The sequence below is a fragment of the Ambystoma mexicanum genome, chromosome 10 (assembly GCF_040938575.1).
Source record: "Ambystoma mexicanum isolate Mex_15411 chromosome 10, UKY_AmexF1_1, whole genome shotgun sequence".
NCBI lineage: Eukaryota > Metazoa > Chordata > Amphibia > Caudata > Ambystomatidae > Ambystoma > Ambystoma mexicanum.
Window position 1 is genome coordinate 185,948,201 of NC_090932.1, and position 18,950 is coordinate 185,967,150.

Below are 18,950 nucleotides of genomic sequence, written 5' to 3' on the forward strand. Positions count from 1 at the left end.
GCGCTGGGCTCCAAATGGGGCCAAGTACCTGGGGGTGCAGGTGTCGCTGTCCAAAAAGACCCTACTAAAGGACAATTATGAAGCCGCGGCTCAGCTCATCATTTCCAAGTTCTCCAAGTGGCGACACTTACCACTATCCTTGGCAGCCAAACTATCCTTGATAAAGATGATAGTGGTCCCCAAGCTCCTTTATGTTTTTACGAATGTCCCAATCTGGCCCGGAAAGCAATATTTCAAGGAGCTTCATTCGGAGTGCGCCCAGTTCCTCTGGCACTCTGGGTCGGTCCGCATGAAGTGGCAACACATGACAGCTCCATATGATAAAGGGGGGTTTACGGCACCAGACCTACAACTGTACTGGTACGCGGCCCAGGCCCAGCATGCCTCCCATTGGTATGCACTTCAGAAACCCCCTCCGCATGTAAAACTCGAAAAAATGGCCGGGGAGGGAACTAACATTATGACCCTAATGTTGCACCGCGGGCTCCAAACGGAAGCCCAGGCAGACCCAGTGACTGCCACGATAAGGGCTTGGACTGCTATCTTACACACCAAGCAGAAGCTGCCCCCGTACTATAAGTGGCTCCCCCTGTGGCGGTTTCCGGGACTCGCCCCCACACACGACCGGCACCTCTCACGAGACTGGGAACAACTTGGCTATCGAGGCCTGACGGACCTCTTCCCAGAGGGAAAGTTTATCACCCCCCAAACATGGTGCCCAGAACACACTTAACTCCCTCCTTGAGATGCTTCAGTATTACAGGCTCCGAGCCGCAGTTCGTGCCATGTGGCCCTGTATCCAAACGAACCCCCAGATTCACCTGAACTCCAGTACATAGCGAACTCTACGGGATCCAAGGGGGTGTTATCCAATCTGTACAAAATGCAGCTGGGGAAGAAGGTGTTTGGGTCACTCAAACCCCGTGAGGCGTGGGCTGGGGAGCTCGCAATAGAAATACCTGAGGGACTGTGGAGGAAGATGTATGCACATACACGCACAGTCTCTCTAAGCGCCAGATTCCGCTGCATTCAATTTAAATTCCTCAACAGGCTTTACTACACACCGTCTAGGGTGGCGAAATTTGCTGGCGCCCTGTCCGGTGCATGCCCAAAGTGTAAATCTCCTGAAGCTGACCACATTCACATGTTCTGGACATGCCCTGCAATTCACGCTTTCTGGGTGGCGGAGGCGCTCTCCGAAATAATAGAGACCCCGGTGGATGTGAACCCACTTGCACTACTGTTTGGAGTCTGGGAGGGGGAAAGTGCAAGGAAAATGTCTAAGTTTTTGAATGTTGGAGCCATTGTCGCAAAAAGGTGTATATTGCAAAACTGGAAGAGGCACAGCCCCCCTACCTTCTCGATGTGGCTTAAAGCCCTTACTTGGACTCAATTGTGTGAAGAGGAATACATTGGGTCCTTGTCTCCCACATCACAACCCAAAAATGTGTGGACAGAATTCCGCAGCTATCTGAATAAGAGACGAAGTGGAGCGGACGGCCTCCCCTCCCTAAGCACGCTCCGCCACACCATGTCACTGACTCGTGTCCCTTTTCGCCCAGGCTGGGCTGCTCCAAAAGCTAATTGTTCTCTCCAATGAGGCGGCACCCTGCCGTTATGTGTTGCTGGATGTTGTGCGATATTACCTGATGACTGTAATGTACCCTGTTCTATGCCTGTCTTAACTTTCTGCCAATAAACAAAGTTTAAAAAAAAAAAAAAAAGCGGATGCTAAGCATAGGAGATGTTATTCCCGCAGAGGTGACCTCCATGAACGTTTGCCCACTTTGTATTCCCTCTGAGAGTTCAGCTAAGCCCACTCTCCTCCTCCAAACAGAAACTTTCTGCACGAAGGTCCACAGTCCCAGGGGTTCAGTCAGAATTCTGAGCTCATCGCTGGGTTTGTCTATTGGGACAAGAGCGATGGAAGGCCATCTGTACTGATCCCTTTAATGCGGCAGGGCATGGCTCCATGTTATGAACATGTGCACTATCCAACATTGGGAACACTAAAGATGCCAAGAAAGAATGATTATTTGAGCCCCTCTGACCCAGGCTGACCCAGACACAGATCAAAAGGGTATGGAGGATTTAGAAAGGGAACCAGGGAATTGTCATAACCTCCTCACCAGATTCTTCATTTTCTCTCCCTTTTGGATCTGACCCAGGTACACAATTTTAGTTACTTAACTTTTTCTCTTTTTGTAGTTGGAGAGTCGCTCATTGGTTTTTACTTTCTGCTGTGTTTTGACTCAGCCACTTCAATTTTGTAAATGACCTAGTTCTACACAGGGGGTACCACCTACATGACAAGAGACAAAGTATGTGCCTCCTGATTCGGCTACACTCATTGATGGGTACTCCACCATCTTACTAGTATCAAAATGATGGTGAAAGTCGAAGCACAATAGGGAGGAATAGTGGAAGGATTGATCATCCACTCCTCTGATGGAGTAAAATTATAGTTTTATGGGCTAACTGTTAGCCTAAGCAACCTGGACATGGCTGCATTGTATAAAAGAAAATCAGAAGAATGAATAAATCTGTTCCCACTGAATCAGTGGAAAGGAGCACAGGAACTGATCCTTTTTAGTTATGCGAGTGTCGGAGCTTCACTGTCGTAGTATCATGCATACTTAGTGCCCCTGTATAAAAAGGAGAACTAGACCAATGTAGGGCATATATGAAAACCCGTGTTAAAGTTCCACTCAGAGGCAGCTTTTACTGTCTGGAGAGGGTTTCGTGGAGTGGTTTATCCTGAGCATGACTCTCCATTATGAGTCATTCATGGTGCATTCATATTTCCCCCAAATTAGCACAAATGAGCGTAGCACAAGAGCCCAAACCCAAATAAAGGGGTTTCTCCCACAATACATTTTTTTAAATAATTGGTTGAAATGCTGCATTTTACTGCACACTTTATTGGAAAAATTGGGTTGAAGGCCATACAGTGTGCAATCTGTTATGTAGAGTTACACATTAATAACTCCAGTAGATGGATTTCAGGTCAGCAACAGTGCACAGTAGCATTTCAGAACATTTTCATGATGCCTGTGCCCAAATATATGCTAGCACTGCCACTGTGAAACATTTTCATGATGGTGCCCACCATATATGCCGGCACTGCCACCATAAAGCGCATTCATGGTGGTACTCGTGTCCATTATATATGCCAGCATGAACTTGAAAACACATTTTCCTGCTGCCTGTAAAGTATGTGCCAGTATTACAGCTGTAAAACACTTTCAAGGTGGTGCAAGCAACATATGCAGCCACTGCAAAGCACAGACATGGTGCTGGTGGGGGACACCGTCCCTTTCCAAACTCCCGCACATACTCATTCCCTCTTGCGCTGGCACATGAAAATACCCACATACAAAAGCGCAGTGTCATTCTCTCTTGCAGACACATACACATTGCGCTCATAACAAGCATGCACACACTTTTTTTTAACTTCCCTTTCAACACAGTGATCGTGTCTTCACTAACTCCATTCTGATGCTCCTCTTTGACGCCCGGTATGAAGGCATTTAGCTGGCATTACAGAGGCACCACGTGTGGTGCAAGGGTGCAGAAGGGGCGGGTTAGAGATGGGGGCACCTAAGAGGAGACTTGTGGCAGGACACCCTACAGTACACAAAGGGAGCAATTTGACAAAGCTCTTAGCTGTAGCCTATGAACAGGACCAGTGTGCCGCTGCCCCAGTCAGCTCAGCGACAGCAACGTGCACAGATCCCCTCATCCGCAAGCTCCAGGCTTGTCACCTAGCCTGAAAAGATAGATACATGCACCCGGGGCTGCCACAAGCAGGGCATGCAGTGACTTTTCCATTGTTTTACGGCTCCTGGTAGTGCACGAATTAAGTGGTATGTGACAGTCTCTTGCCTGTATCATGGGGCAGGGGATAGGGTGGGGTCAGGGTGCTCTCCTTTTAGTGTACAGAGCTCCAGCTCTTATTATAGGCCTGAACCACACAAGTATGTTGGTAGCAATGGCTGAGCAGCTACGATTATGTTAGGAGGGAGGTACAAAGAACTTAGAGTATACACGCAGGCCAAAGAAACAATGACACACTAAAAGTTATATCCTTTTTTTTTATATATATACACTAAGGTCAATGTTATTCTTTAAAAAGGTAAGTACTATAACGCGCGCACCACGAAAGCACCGGCAAGCACTGTTTACTGGGCTGAGAGGCTGACTGCATTTCCTCGTACGCCGCTGCAAACCCGCGATTAAGACTGCGAGCAGGAGGAAGTCTTTAAACGCAACACGAGAGTTGCCTGAAGGGAGCGTCACTGGCTCCGCCCCCTGGATCTCCTGTCCACTCCCTACAATTACCCATAGTGCAGCGCACCAGCACGCACACCACGAAAGCACCGGCAAGCACTGTTTACTGGGCTGAGAGGCTGGCTGAGACTGACTGCATTTCCTCGTACGCCGCTGCAAGCCCGCGATTAAGACTGCGAGTAGGAGGAAGTCTTTAAACGCAACACGAGAGTTGCCTGAAGGTGAATGCACGCGAAGCAGGCTATCCTGCGCATGCTCTAGACTTTGTTGGTATCATGGGCTCTCACCTACTGATCTGCATTAAGATATGGAATACTTATACTTACATTTAAACTTCTGTTTCTTACATTTACAGTGAGCGTCACTGGCTCCGCCCCCTGGCTCTCCTGTCCACTCCCTACAATTACCCATAGTGCAGCGCGCGCACCACGAAAGCACCGGCAAGCACTGTTTACTGTTCACTGTGAACAGTACATGGTGTGCGGCATTGGTTATTTATTACTTGTTTGTTATTGAGCGAAATGTCTTGGTAGGTCATCTGTAAACAAATAAGCTACTTTACTGGGGCACTGCGAGGTAAGAATTTTGCCCGAGATGGTGTGTCTTTTGACGCATCTCTAGCTCGGCGAACCCTACTTTTGTTGATTAGAATCGTGACACCCTTTTATATATTATCTAGCAAGACAGACTTGCCTAGACATCTCTTCTATATCGATATGAAATGCAAGAAAATGAAACCTGGTAATATGTTGAAAGACCCTCGAGCCGATTTCTTCACGGCAGTTTGAACCCGGCGGGCTAGCCTAGCGCGTGCAGCAGCACTCCCTCTACCCCCCTCATGTGTGGAGGAGGACGAGTTACTGTTGTGCGCGCAGGCATGCTCAAATCAGCTAAAGTTAAACAATGACCTTGAAAATAATGACTTGCAAGCCAATGAAACTTCGCAATCCCTCTATGCTGAAGACTTGGTAATTCACCCACAGAAAGACATTTTGAAATCTCTCTGGGGTGAAATATCTACAACCCAAATAGAATCTGATCCGGCCAATCAATCACTTGATGACACCCCTACTATTTTTAAAACTGCAAATGTAGATATATTTCTACCGGAAGACAACCCAGATTGTATAGACAAGGGGAATGATGTGATTGCTGATGGGATTGCGACGGAGAATTCCAAAAACACTGATTTATGTACACTGATGGGAATCTTTAATTTTGAGTGAACTAAGAAAACATACCGATTTGCTAATGCAAATAAATACATCAGTACTCCAGGTTCCCTCGAAATTTAATGACCTAATCTATAAGAACTCTAGTAAGATATTAACAGTAATAAATAATGAAAGTAATGACAAGTTAAGAGCAGAAACTATTGACATAAGTAGTACTGTTGATGCAGGAAAGGTTCTCTCTGCAGAGACAATTATGATAGATGATTCGCAGATTGAAGGTGGTGTGTCCAAACCTGATTCAAATGGGAAAATTATCTCAGACACCATAATGGGAAACTTATCCTCTACACTCCCCTCAAGTTTACCGCATAATGTAAAAATAACTAAAAAAGAAAGGAAAAAACAACAAGCGCAACTTAGAAACCAAAATCAAAAGAAAAACTTAGGCAAAACAATGCGGAAGTATCTAAGAGATGTGAACTTTAAAAATATAATTGACGAAGATCGTCAAGACTTGGTTGGTACCAGTGACACAAGTAAAGAGATAGCTAACTGTAGAGCAAATGAAGCATTAGGATCAGAGACTGATACAGTATCAGCAAAATTTGCATTTCAAAATGGATACATCGAAGCGGAAAAATCAATCTTGGATACCATGAAAAAGAAACTAGAAATAGAGGATATGGCTTCACAGCTATCCTCCTTAAAAACTGGTTTAGTTGACATCTTTGAGATCTTTAAAGCGAATGCTGCAGGCATATGTAATGAAAAGAAAAGAAAAACTGTGGAAACAATGCCTAAAGAACAGAATGTAAATAATCCACGTAATAATACTAATCCTAAAACTATTGCGGTAAAACCACCCACTAACCCTGTCCCCACTTTGCAATTGAAACCAATCCAGCTACCCGCCAACATCCTTCGGGATGACGCCGTGCAATCGGTATGGAATGGTAATAATATAAATTCTGACGCCAGCCATTTGTCCGTTGAACAAGGTAGCAAAGTATTTGCTGCCTCAGCCAACGGACATACGTGCGAGACGGAGATGGCTGAAGGCCAGACTTGTGACCTGACCGTTAATGCCGAACATGGTACCAATACTTTGTTCTATAAAGAAGAACTTGGAATACATGGGACTGGTAAAGGTGTGGAGACTGAATGCGTGGCTAAACAAGATGAAATTACAATGATTGTGAAAAAAATATTACAAGATCAACTTAACAATAAGAAATATCCTACCTTTGGCCAAGAAGCACCTAGTGAGGCCGTAATGCAAGCCCAAAATGCATACGAAAATGTTGACTGGATAAATGACAGACAAGAGTTAAAGAAACCAGTCTTAAGTGAGCTACCTAGCTTAATAATGACTACACTGTTCACTGAGGGTAAACAAATCTCATTGAATCGCCCTTACATTCTTTCTCTATTTTCCACTATTCCTTCCTTAACACTGTTTTCATCGCATGATATTGTTCTGGTAGATTTTCTCCACAAACAAAGATTGGACTACGTTCGTTTAGTAATCCCTTCACCACTTGTTAGAGATCTACTGCTGAAAGAAGCCGAGACCCTGCAATCCAAAGGCTTTGATATTTACCCATATTCTTATACTGAGCCAAAACAAGATAAGCACGGGTTAGCAAAGAAACCAGGGACTAATGGTAGCAATGACCACTTTAAAACAAATGTAAATAATATGGAAGGTTTTGGCACTGAAAAACAAGAGTGGAGAGGGTTTACATTGGCACTTAAGGACGCGATCTCGTCACTGCAAGCGCTCGCCAAACCCCTTTAGCATTACTAGCAAAACCTCTATAGCATCCTGGAACTCTAGAGGCCATTCACATTTACTAAACAATATTGGTGTTACAGATATCTTGTCATCTTTTGATCCGATTCTTTTGCAAGAAACATGGGCTACAAGGGATTTTACTTGGGAAGACCATGATATTTGGCAATTACCTGCCAACAAAGGACCCAAAGGGAGGCCCATGGGAGGTTTGTTAATTGCATGTAAACATACTCTTGAGGCAATGAACATAGAGATATGGTCAAACCTGAAATACTTCCTGGCAGTTACATGCACCTTGAAATTTGGAAGTAACCCCATTGGTATATGTATTATAAATATATATTGGAATCCGCTGAAACATAATGATTTACAGCTGACTAAAGAACTAGCCGAAGTAACTGCAAAAATTGATGCCTGGCGTGTTGTGAAAGTCGATGGGCTGGTTATGATGGCTGGCGACTTAAATGCAGACTGCAACATAGACAATACGGAAATTGATTCCTTGATGTGTGGCTTAAGTGCGGCTATTAAGCTCCCTAAAGCTCCGAATGAAAACGCTAAGCTGAGAGGGGCTATTTGGATGGATTTTGCGGAAGTTATGGGGCTAGTGAAACTACCAAACCATGCTTATACTTGGCATGCTAGAGGCTGTACCTCAATACTAGATTACATCTTTGTCTCTAATGGTTTGGACAAATATATATCCAACCTTAAGGTTAAGGAAATGTCTTCTAGCGATCATAATCTCCTGTCGACTTATATAACACACTCCAATGAAATACAACATAATGTTTTTTATAATCCAGGTCTGATTGCCAATTTGAATGGCACTCGCATACGTTGGTCTTACTCCAACACTAAGAGATTTACATCCGTCCTACAAAAAAATCATATGAGTATGACATACGAAGAATGCCGATATCACTTTGCACCATCCTCCTTCTCGAACTATATTAATGAAATTGCCCTCTCTGCATGCTGTGAGAAGAAATTTATGAAACAACCCTGCAACCATGGACATGCCTTGAATATAGATATCTTAAATCGTAAAAAAACAGCTAAGACGAGATATCCGTGGGATCTTCAACACAACATGCATTGGCCTGGAAAGAGAAAAGAAGTTAAGAAGTACTAAGCAGCAATACAAGAATTGGTTAATTGCTAATAGAATAGCCAGAGACCAAACTGATGGTGAAAAAATGCTTGCGACAATTAAAGGTAAAGATATTTCTAACTTTTGGCAGATGATTAATGGGATCCAGCTTACGCAAAAAGAGATACTGCTGACCTCGATCAGCGAACGAAGCTGGAAAGCCCACTTTGTTAAAATGTACGGTGATGACACTGATGACGACACAGCTCATCTGGTAAAGAAATCAAGATGGACACTGGACATTTCTCCTAACAATATTAGTAAAATCATTACCAAATCTAAAAAATCTGCGGCACCAGGACCGAATAACCTATCCAACCAAATTTTAAAAACAAATGCGCAGTTATGGGGGAATATTTTGCACGTGTTGTTCAAAAACATTCTCGCAACTAAGCTTATACCGAATTCATGGAGACTGGCGATTCTGATTCCAATTTATAAACATGGGCCCAGAATCTCACCGGAAAGCTACAGGCCAATTGCGATTTCAGACCCTGAATACAAGATTTTTACCTCCATTATACTTGAAGAACTAGATGTCTGGGTCACTAATAATAAAATAATAGAGGTCAAACAAATAGGATTTAAAAAAAAATGTAGGAACAGACTGTGGAGGTCTAATCTTGAAAGGTTTACAATCAAGAACATCAAAGAAGCTAGGTTATGTTATATTTGTGGCCTCAATGGATCTCTCTAAAGCGTTCGATCTCATCGATAGACATACTTTATGGTCAATTCTGACAGATCTTTTGATTCCCAGACACCTATTAGAGATGATTATTGACTTATATTCTGATACAAAGATCAAGGTCAGATTTAACTCAGCAGGGCGACTTTCTTCGGAAATATCAATTCCTAATGGCCTAAGACAAGGCTGCAAGCTAGCCGCCATACTATTCAACTTATATGTCTCCAAAGCTGCTCAAGCGATTTCGGGTAAGGGTTTAGTTCCACCGAAACTAGGAGAAACTGCAATTGAATGGATAGCATATGCCGACGATTTCTTACTGTTAGATTGCACAAAAATTGGTTTGCAAAAATTGATAAATGCATTTGTGGTATTCACTACTGGTCTACACCTAAAAATTAATGCGGCTAAAACAATTATTATAAGAATGGGAAAACCAAAGAAAAAAACAATCTTCTCTAACCTGGTTTTGTGAGGGGAAAACGACTAAAAAGTCAAATTGCTCTGAAATACTTGGGATACCAATTTACAGCTAATAGTGTGACTGCAATGATTCAAAGGCAGCTAGAAGTGAAAGCGGAAATGATAAGGAGACAGATGTCGAAAATTGATGCCAAATATGGAAGATTCACGGCTTCAACCCTGAAACGCTTTTATACCATTTCTGCTATTCCTAAACTCACATATGGATTAGAATTTTATGAGTTTGAGGGTACAGATTTTATGAAAAAACTAGAAAGAGATATGTGGAAAGGTGTGTTGTTTTTTATCCCTAAATGTGTTCCTATTCATGCAATTAGATATGAATTTGGGCTGCAATCATTACAATCAATTATTGTATGGAGAAAAATGTTGTTGTGGAGGAAATGCTTGATAAATGACTCCTCATCTCTGTACACGATTGCAGCAATAGATCGAACTAATTTTTATTGCTCGAGTTTGAAAACAGTAATTGGAGACACTTTGTTGAATGCAGGTGTCACACTGGAGATATTGATAAGCAATCCTCTAAAAGTGAAATCCATACTCCAATGTAATGACTGGCAAATGACTCTTGATACGGTTCAACAATCCAAAACGGTTAATCAGATACATTCATTTTGGATATTTTACCCTGTTCTGGAGAATTATTTATAGAAATATCCTTCACGGAATTTTAGAAATTCATTCATGAGGTTCCGTTTTGATACCTTGAAAACAAACTACATCTTAAAAAGATGGAATCTCCAATATTGTGAATGGGGCTGGTGTAGACACTGTAAGATAGAAGGTATAGAAGAAACTTTGAAGCATATATTACTGCAGTGTCCAGCTCTTGTAAAGCAAAGGATCCTATACTTTGAACAATTTGTAACACACTTGCATGCTGTCGACACTGAATTGTTATGGTATCAAATCTGGCATAATAGCTCGACTGTTTTAAAATTGAGAATAATGGCATTTCTGAAAAACTTTTGTGATTTATCCTAAATGATCGTAATGAATTTTGTTTCGTCTTCTATCTTTTTAGATTTATAAGAAAAACTGTTTTCCACCTTTCCACAGAAACTATGAAATATAAGAAATTTTTAACACTGTTTAGATTAAGCTCGAACGAATTGTTATCGATCTTGTCTATCTTAATCTCTGTTGTTTCTAGATCTACCTCTTTATACTGTTTTATTCGAATTGTTTTTTTCATTTACTATAATGTCCTTAATGTTTGTACGATTTGTGATTGAAGATAATTGTATGAAATGTTTTTTTTAATCCTTTTCTGATGAACTATTTTGTAAAGGTTTAAACAAACCACAAACAAATAAATAAAGAATAATAACAACAACACACAAAGAGTAACTTAGAAAAACCAATGCAATATTCACAGTAAGTAAACCACTTTTGTAATACTTGTACAATGGCAGTAAGCAATTCAAAGGTAAGTAAAATACTTTTACTTTCAGAATATCTGTTTCAGGTAAGAATTAATTAAACAAGACCAACATAAAGCAGGTAAATACTTGCATTCATTTCACAAAGGCCTAGGCTTTAGTAGTGCATCCCTATCTAGTTATGGGTGTCTCATTTTGTCAGATTGAAGGGCCAAACAAGCAAGGCACAAGCTGTAGAAAGTCTAGCATTCCAGATGAAATCTAGTAACAAGTAAGTAACACTCTTTGATGGAGAAAAGGTTCAGGAACCTCCGGAAAGGCTCCCTGAAGGCACACAGGCATTGGGTCTGCGCGAATATGAATGGGCGAACTCTCAAAAACAAATCGGCAATCCAGCAGCATAGGAGTAGCAAACCAACTCTAGGTAAGTTCTACCGAGAGTCTCACATTACCTTAAACATGAAGAAGAGGATGCAGCACAATGCCCCTGTGATGTGGCACACCCGGTCACTGGATTCTTGGTCAGGCAGACAAAATGGGACACTGGAATGGATCTCGCAGCAGCAGTCGAGTGAAGAGGCTCCAGGCTAAGGATTCTTCATGGTTCTGTGATTTTGGCACCCTTTTCAAAGCACCAGTGAAGAACGGTTACCGCCTGGTCGATTCCTCTCGCTTTCTCTGTCCAGCACTCTGGTAAGAGGACTTCAGGGAGTGGCATCTTGTCTCTGGAGGTCCAGAAGGAGCCCCCCAAAGTTTCAGGAGGCTTCGATCTTCGAAGGCGATGCACTGCACTATGGCCACAGGTCCCAGGATATTGGAGGTTTGCAGATGATGAAGGTTACAGCTCGTCATGGGATTGCTCGAAATGCAGGTCATCCTGAGATTGATTGGTCCCACCAGTCTAAATGAGAGAGTCAGCCTTTTCGAGGCTCTCCTGATGCTTGGATGGAGGGGTCGGACAGCAGCGGTTACTCAGAAGGCATCTCTAGTTGTCTGGAAGTGTCTGCGGGCATCTCTCCTCCTCTTATCCCTCGTCGATTCTTCAATTCCAGTGGTTAGCTTGTCTTCAGACTCAGGATCCATACCTCTTATGCAAGAACCCAGCCAATCAGTAGGCATATGCCATTCATACTGTCGCTGATGGCTGTCCTTTTTAGGACAGCCAGCCTCCCAGTTGGAAGGCACAGCAGAAGGCAAAGACCAGCAGAGTTTCGGAGTCCTCCCCTGTTTCCTGTCTTCACAGACACACTTGCAGCAGGCAGGCTTTCCCATGGAACCCTGCCGAAGACAAAAGTCAAAGAAAGGCCTCCCACACCCTTCACGGCCTTGGAAGGACCAAGAAAATACAAGCCATCTTGAATTGACCAAAAAAAGAACACCTCACCATTTTGGGTCAATTGTGACCCTTTATGCACTACCGCAGCTGTGGGTACATTCTGAGAGTAAACATTGCACAAAAGCGGGTAGGATAAATCCACTGCCGTCAGCCATTCAGATTAGCTTGTCACTGTAACCAAAAAGCTACAGGAGCAGTGAGAAAGGGGATACACTGTACCGCCTCAGCACTCCACATAAGGTGGGATGAGCTGATCTCACAATACAAAAGATCAGAATGATACAAAATATCTCCCTACACTCCAGTAGTCCTGCAAACAGTGCTGTGGGTGAAGGGGATTTTGTATGAAAATTGCAAATCTACCTAACACCTGGTCCATGGATTGCCTTGTGGGCAATGCAGGTTTACTTAAAATGTACGCTCTCCTCTATTGGCATTCAGGGCTATAGCCTCAGTCATGGGGTAATTTTGTTGTTTGATACAGTATTGATGATCATCCCGGATGCAACGTTTTGCATACACTGCAGTCTTTTAAGCAGGTGGGCAGGAATGGCCAAATCTATTCTTTTTGAATAGCCAAGGAGCAACGGAACCAGTGAAGTTGTCACTTGGACCCGACAAGAAAAATTAAGAATAGGACATACTTTTATGGAGAGAACGGGTGTAGAAGTCTTTTTGACCACCTGGGTGATGTGGGGAGGGGGTGAGGGTCATAGCTAAATTAATGTAAAATGGAAAACCTAGGTTCTTAACCTGTAGAACAGGGGAAGGGACATGTTCCTGCTTGAGGGGCCAGTAAGTATACCTCCAGGCGTCCACCTTGGGGACCCACCATCATAATCTCTCTTTTGGTAGAGTTCATCATAAGGGGTTTAGTAGACATCTAAAGGTAGATAAAGCATGCAGAGAGATTGGCCCCATTCTCATTATCTCGTCTAGGATTTCAAATCTGAGTGTCAGCATAGTTGTATATAGTGAACCCAAATGATTTAATCAATCCTAAGAGAGCACAAATATAAATATTTAAAAGGTGGTTTGATCAAAATTGAACATTGAGGGATTCCATATTGCACCAAACAGGGTTGTCATTTAAAAGGAGGTTGTGCTATGGCCTGGTTCGTATTTTGTAACAAGGATTTAAACCAGCTTGGCAATGGACCACCATGTCGCAGTTGTGCCAAGCGATCAGAAAGAGTTTGGTGGCAGACCTTCCCAAAGGCTGTGGATAAGTAGAGAAGCAACATTTATGATACATGTAATAACATTTTCGATGCTGTATACAGACCAGAAGCCAGCCTGATGGGTTGTCTAGAATAACATTCTCTGCTATATAAGTCAGAGTTTGTTGACAAACTCCTTTTTCAAGGAGTGTAGAAAGGCAAGGCAGATTGGAAATGGGCCTAAAGTTTGTGAATTCAAGAGGGACCACATTTAGTTTTGTTAGAAGGGCAGTCGTAGTGGCAAATTAGATCTGACCTAGTTTCATGGAATGATTTAAGATGCTGCAAGCAGTGCCATCAGTCCCCGGACTAGATAGTGATGTCTTAAATATTTTAGGGTGAGAAGAGTCAGATGGAGATCCAGATGACCTATTAAGCAACTAAGCTGGTGCCTCTAAAAGAGAGAATGCATCCAATATAATAAAAGGTCAGGTGTATATTTGTCCTATGTAGTCATGCGCAGTAGAGACTTCCCGCTTTGCGTGTTGTGACTGCTAGAGGGAGCTGTTGCTTAATGAAATATATATAGTGGTCCTACTATGTGAAAGAAAACCTACTGTGTCTTCTGTATCCCATTACCTGTTGTCACCATTAGAGGGAGCTGTTAGTTTAGGATGTATAGTGGTCCTACTGTAATGAAAACCTAAAACATTTTTTTTCTATTAACATGAATTACAAAAAATTACAGCACATAATATATTAACACTATGAAAATATCTTTCTTTAAGCACTGGCCTTTCACACTAGTTAAGTAATAATTGAGTGAGAGTAAAAGAAAAGTTTGAATTCTAATTATGAATACTTTAAATTTGAGAAGGCATAGAGTTTTCCATCTCTGCATACATCTTATTAGTTTCCCCTGTAAAACATTCAAGTTTAACACAAGTAATAGACTTGCCACTGAAGCTTTTAAATTGAGGCAAACGATACCCAGAGACATGTTGCTTAAACTGAAGTAGAAGCAATGCTGTTAATCTTAGAGTTTACCACAAGAGAAGCCGCCCAGCTTATTTCCGGTGGTAACTACTCAAGGTAAGTTCCCTGGTATATGAAAAGTGATTTCAAGGCATTTGTTTTAGCCTAATGTAGTGTTTCCCTAAATACACCTTTGTTGAATCTACCTTTGTCTTTATCTGAGTTAGTCCTACCTGTGTGCTTGGCAATTGTAACTGTGAATTTCATCTGCATCAGGGGTGCCTAGTGAAGCTGAACCTTTTGCACCTTGGTTGATCTACCCTCTCTCTGGGTACTGTCCTTTTGATGCCTTGGTCAGAAGGCTGTGTGTACTCCTTCCCTCCAGGTCCTCTGATATTGCTAACAATGCTTAAACTAAAGGAACTAAAGGAACACAACTCCAAAATGAGCTTGGTGGTTACTTCCCATTGGAATCTGAACCTTCTACATCTTATGGTGGTCCCACACAAGAGGCTGTAGTGAAAACGGCCTTCTCTTTGCTTATCTGCATGGTATCTGACTACTTGCAGTATGGCTACCTGGACCTTCAGCAAGTCTGCATGAACATTCTTAGAACTTTATGCAACAAGGTCATGCCTTGGCCTCCGCCTGTTTCCCTCCGAACTAGCCATGTGGCACCTTTTCCTTACCTCTTGTATGATCTTATACTTCCCCTACCGATTTTGTTTGTTGGATGCCCTGAGCTTTCCTTGCCCCTCTTTCTTGCCCTCATCATTTTGCTCTTTCCCTGATCCCCTCCCCTGTGCTTAACTTGTCCAGGTGTTTCCAAAACCTGTAAAAGATAATCAGTCCATTCTCTTTGATTTGGAGGCACAACAAAGGGATTGTTAACTGATGAGGGGATTACAAACCATATTTTGTTTAATAGCTTCCCTAGAACTGACACATCTCTCACTTCCCCACCCTCTGCCGCCCACATGCTCACCTTTAAAGTCAACAAGGTCTTTGTTGCCTCCAACATGTGCCTCTGTGCCCCATCCCTTGGTTAACTCTCACCTGGACTACAGCAGTGCCATTTACACAGAGCTTCCTAAACAGGATCTTCACACACAATGGAAAGGCATAACTATGTCACCCAATTAATATTTGATCTAAGATGTCAAATTGCTTGTCCTGAATTAGCTCCCAGTCAGACATTATTGCAATATGACTGTACGTCGTTCAGTAGACCTGCGTGAGCTCACTCAGGGATATCATTCCAAGGTTTTCCAGCCCTAGCACAACAACCCAGTCACAATGGTCAGCCATTGTGAACCATACACTCAGCTAAAAGTTATTTGATTTTCGATCTTTTTACGTACCCCTTCCCTTCACATCTAAGACCCAAAGTTCCCTACATAAAGTTTCAGGGAGACCTAAACGCCCATCTCTTCGGCTTCTGACCATGCATTGCATTAGCTTTCTGGGTCCTGACTATATTCACTGATGGCTTCTTTGTATCAGGCATGACCTCACTCATTGATGTATTCTAATCTTCCAGATATGGACAGTGAGGAGTTGGAACGAGAGCTGGACCTCTTACTGCAGGATACCACCACCGGATCTCTGGATCTTCCCGATGTGCCCCAGAAGCCACTGCCTCCCATTGTCAGGCCATTTCCCAGCATTGCCCACACTGAAGGTGAGCTGGAGAAGGAACTGGAAAGCCTTTCTCTGGGGGGTAAGTATCTAGAAAACAGTGGAATGAGGCGGAAGCGTGAAGGGTGGATGAAGTGCAACTGAATGTTATGTTGTATCACCCATTTTCTCCTCTTACTCCTAAATCCATCCCCTTTCCTCCACGCCTATGGGGTGTCAGCCCCAACAGGGACAGGACCAGAGCGTTTTTAGAAAGAACAAATCCAGGGGTCTATTTGTAGTTCCCTTGTGCCCTGGCACAAGGTGTCATCCTAACATCTGACAATGCACAACAGTCCTTTTTCCTGCGGGACACTGATTGGACACTTTTACCACACATACCAGCCGATTTTTTTATGTGTTTCTTGCCCTTTGCCTTTTCCTGCTGTTTTGACAGCGGATCCTGTTTCAGGTTGTGTGGGAGACCAGTCTCAGCATCTGGCTTGCATGTGTTCTGTTTAGTGTGTTCAGGCCATGCCACGCATGGAAGTTGCCTGAGACCTTCAAAAGTCTTGTCTGGAGTCAATGGGGTCCATTAAGAGTTTGGCGATATGGAGGCAGAAAATCCACCAGAATACCTGCAAATGGATTTGCTGATACCAGCACTCGGTCCCTTGTTATGTCTGCCAGATTACGAGTGGTGGTAGACGTGTAAATACCCATTTCATGGCGTCCCATTGGACTCCATTGGGGATTTTGCCGGTATTACAGGCGCCGGTATTACCATTGACTGTAATACTGGTGATGTTTGCCAGTAAGGTGACGGAATGACCCCCCCAACTCTTAGCTGGAGGTCAATCCGCCACCTTACGGGTAAACTCGTAGTTGGCCTGTGCTGCAATGTGCCGGTATATGTTAATACTGCCACATTATCACTGCACCGGTCAATTCGTAATGACCCCCATTGAGAGCCTTGTCTGAGCAAACTGTTAATCTCTGGTACCCCACCTGAGTGACATGTTCCATTGCCTCACTGTCCACAGGAGAAAACCAGGATTCTAGGCAAAGCGCCATCGCATGACTGGGGGCAACCACTAGAATCACTGTGGGGGCTAGTACAGGACATTTGCTGAGAGACTTCCAAGGCATGTTGAGTGATAGAGGTCCGAGTTGAAAACTGGCCCCCCTAAAGTATGTTTTGGGGCTAAGATCGGAGTAAATCTCCTTGAGGGATGCAGCTATGTTACCGTGGCATGCCCCGAGGGTCTGCTGTAAACAAAACATGGAAATCTCCTGATGACGCTTGGAGGTCTATCGACATGGCCCCAATTCACCAAATGCCTGCCTTCTGTACGCTATTGCAATGAAAAAAACTGAATGCACAAATAGTGTGCATTCTGTCTGGTTGAAAATATTGAATACTAAAATACAGAACTAGGGGGCGTGTGAACTAGGAGAGCGGTTTGCGGGGGTCGCGGGGGTGTCCCCTGCATACATTACATGTGTGGCGGCGGACTAACAAAATGCGAAGAAGTGGTGTTTGCAAATTTGTAACTCGATCTGTTGGTTGACGATTTTATAACGTACTTCCTGTACAGCTACACTGTCCAACAATTCACTTATTTGCAAAAATGGGCGTTGATTTATTAAACTTTGTGCTCCAGCACACGTGACATATGCAGTGTTCGAGCCTCAGAACTCACCTTGCGGGCAAACATGAACTAAACTCAAAAGTAAGGGCAGTGCATGTCTTTTAGTACTAAAAATGCTGACGTGTACAAGTTAGAAACCAAATGCTTGTTTCTAGAACTGTTCGACGAGCGTTTAGTATGTTAAAGTGTAGTTTTTCTTGACCAAATACAACAGCGCGTGACCTGGGAGGCTGTCAAAGAGTGAATCACCCAAGCACCTGCCCCTGGAGTGCGCCTCATTACTATTCAGGGTAGGCTATTGCAAAGCGTCTAAGCGTCTGCACTGACCTTGCATCCAGTCTTGCCCTTTATAAATGAGGTGGCATTGTGTGACCTCCCCGCAAGTGAACCGCCTCGCAGACTGTAATTGCACTGCCCATAGGCCTTCCTTATTAAATCGGCACAGTGGTGTGCACTCATGTGCATCAGAGAACTCCTCAACCACTATTCACGTGCTGACGTCTCTGAAGCGTCTTTTATGCTTTGTACCGGAGGAAAGGGGCCATCAAGCCACAGTTCACAGTTCTTGGTCTCAAGATGGCTCTGGGCTCCCTTCAGTGCCTTTGTTGGATCAATCCACTCAATCACAAATACCCCTCAACTACACTGAATGCTGCTGTGCTCTCTGGCACAGGTTCCATTTCGAGGTGAAACATCTGGGGGATTCAAAGGTAAAAATAGAGATTCTTACATTCCCTAATCGTTATGTCAACAATGTTGTATCACATTAAGAACGATTTTTAAGAGAAAAACTGTATGTAGTGTGAAGCACACATCTCACACAATTGTTAGGATAAATGCAGGAAGGGGAGCCAACAACAGAGTGTAATTATCTAACCCTGCTGGAAGAACACCTTGTCCCTACAACGGGGTGCCTATCCCTGGGAAGCATATGGTGCAGCGCCTATCTAATAGGGATATAGTGGGAGAAAAACTGTCCCTCCAATAACCACATGTATGGGTACCCCAACCTACATTGGTACTTGCTTTGAAAGAATGAATAACTGGATCTAAAAACGAGCAACCAAGGAAAAAACGCACAACTCCTATATATCCAGGTGTGACAGAGCTGGGTATTAGATCACTGTCCGTCACAGCTCAAATAGCTTGCATGAGTGCTTAAATGACTGTGGGATTTTCTGTCCATGTGTTATTCACCCATAGACAATTTAGTCAAATCTCATGTGGAGTGGTAGGTTTTG

The 18,950-nt window shown here is 43.3% G+C and overlaps 1 protein-coding gene across 3 annotated transcripts in view; it reads left to right on the top strand.

The window, feature by feature from the left end:
* Positions 1-18,950, top strand: part of CHMP7 (charged multivesicular body protein 7) — a 310,059-nt gene that overhangs the window by 247,968 nt on the left and 43,141 nt on the right. For 2 of the 3 annotated variants that reach the window (XM_069617684.1, XM_069617683.1), the window contains exon 10: positions 15,981-16,160. In XM_069617684.1, coding sequence (XP_069473785.1) covers positions 15,981-16,160 — 180 coding nt within the window. The remainder of the gene's footprint in view (positions 1-15,980; positions 16,161-18,950) is intronic. The other variant, XM_069617685.1, reaches the window with a different exon arrangement.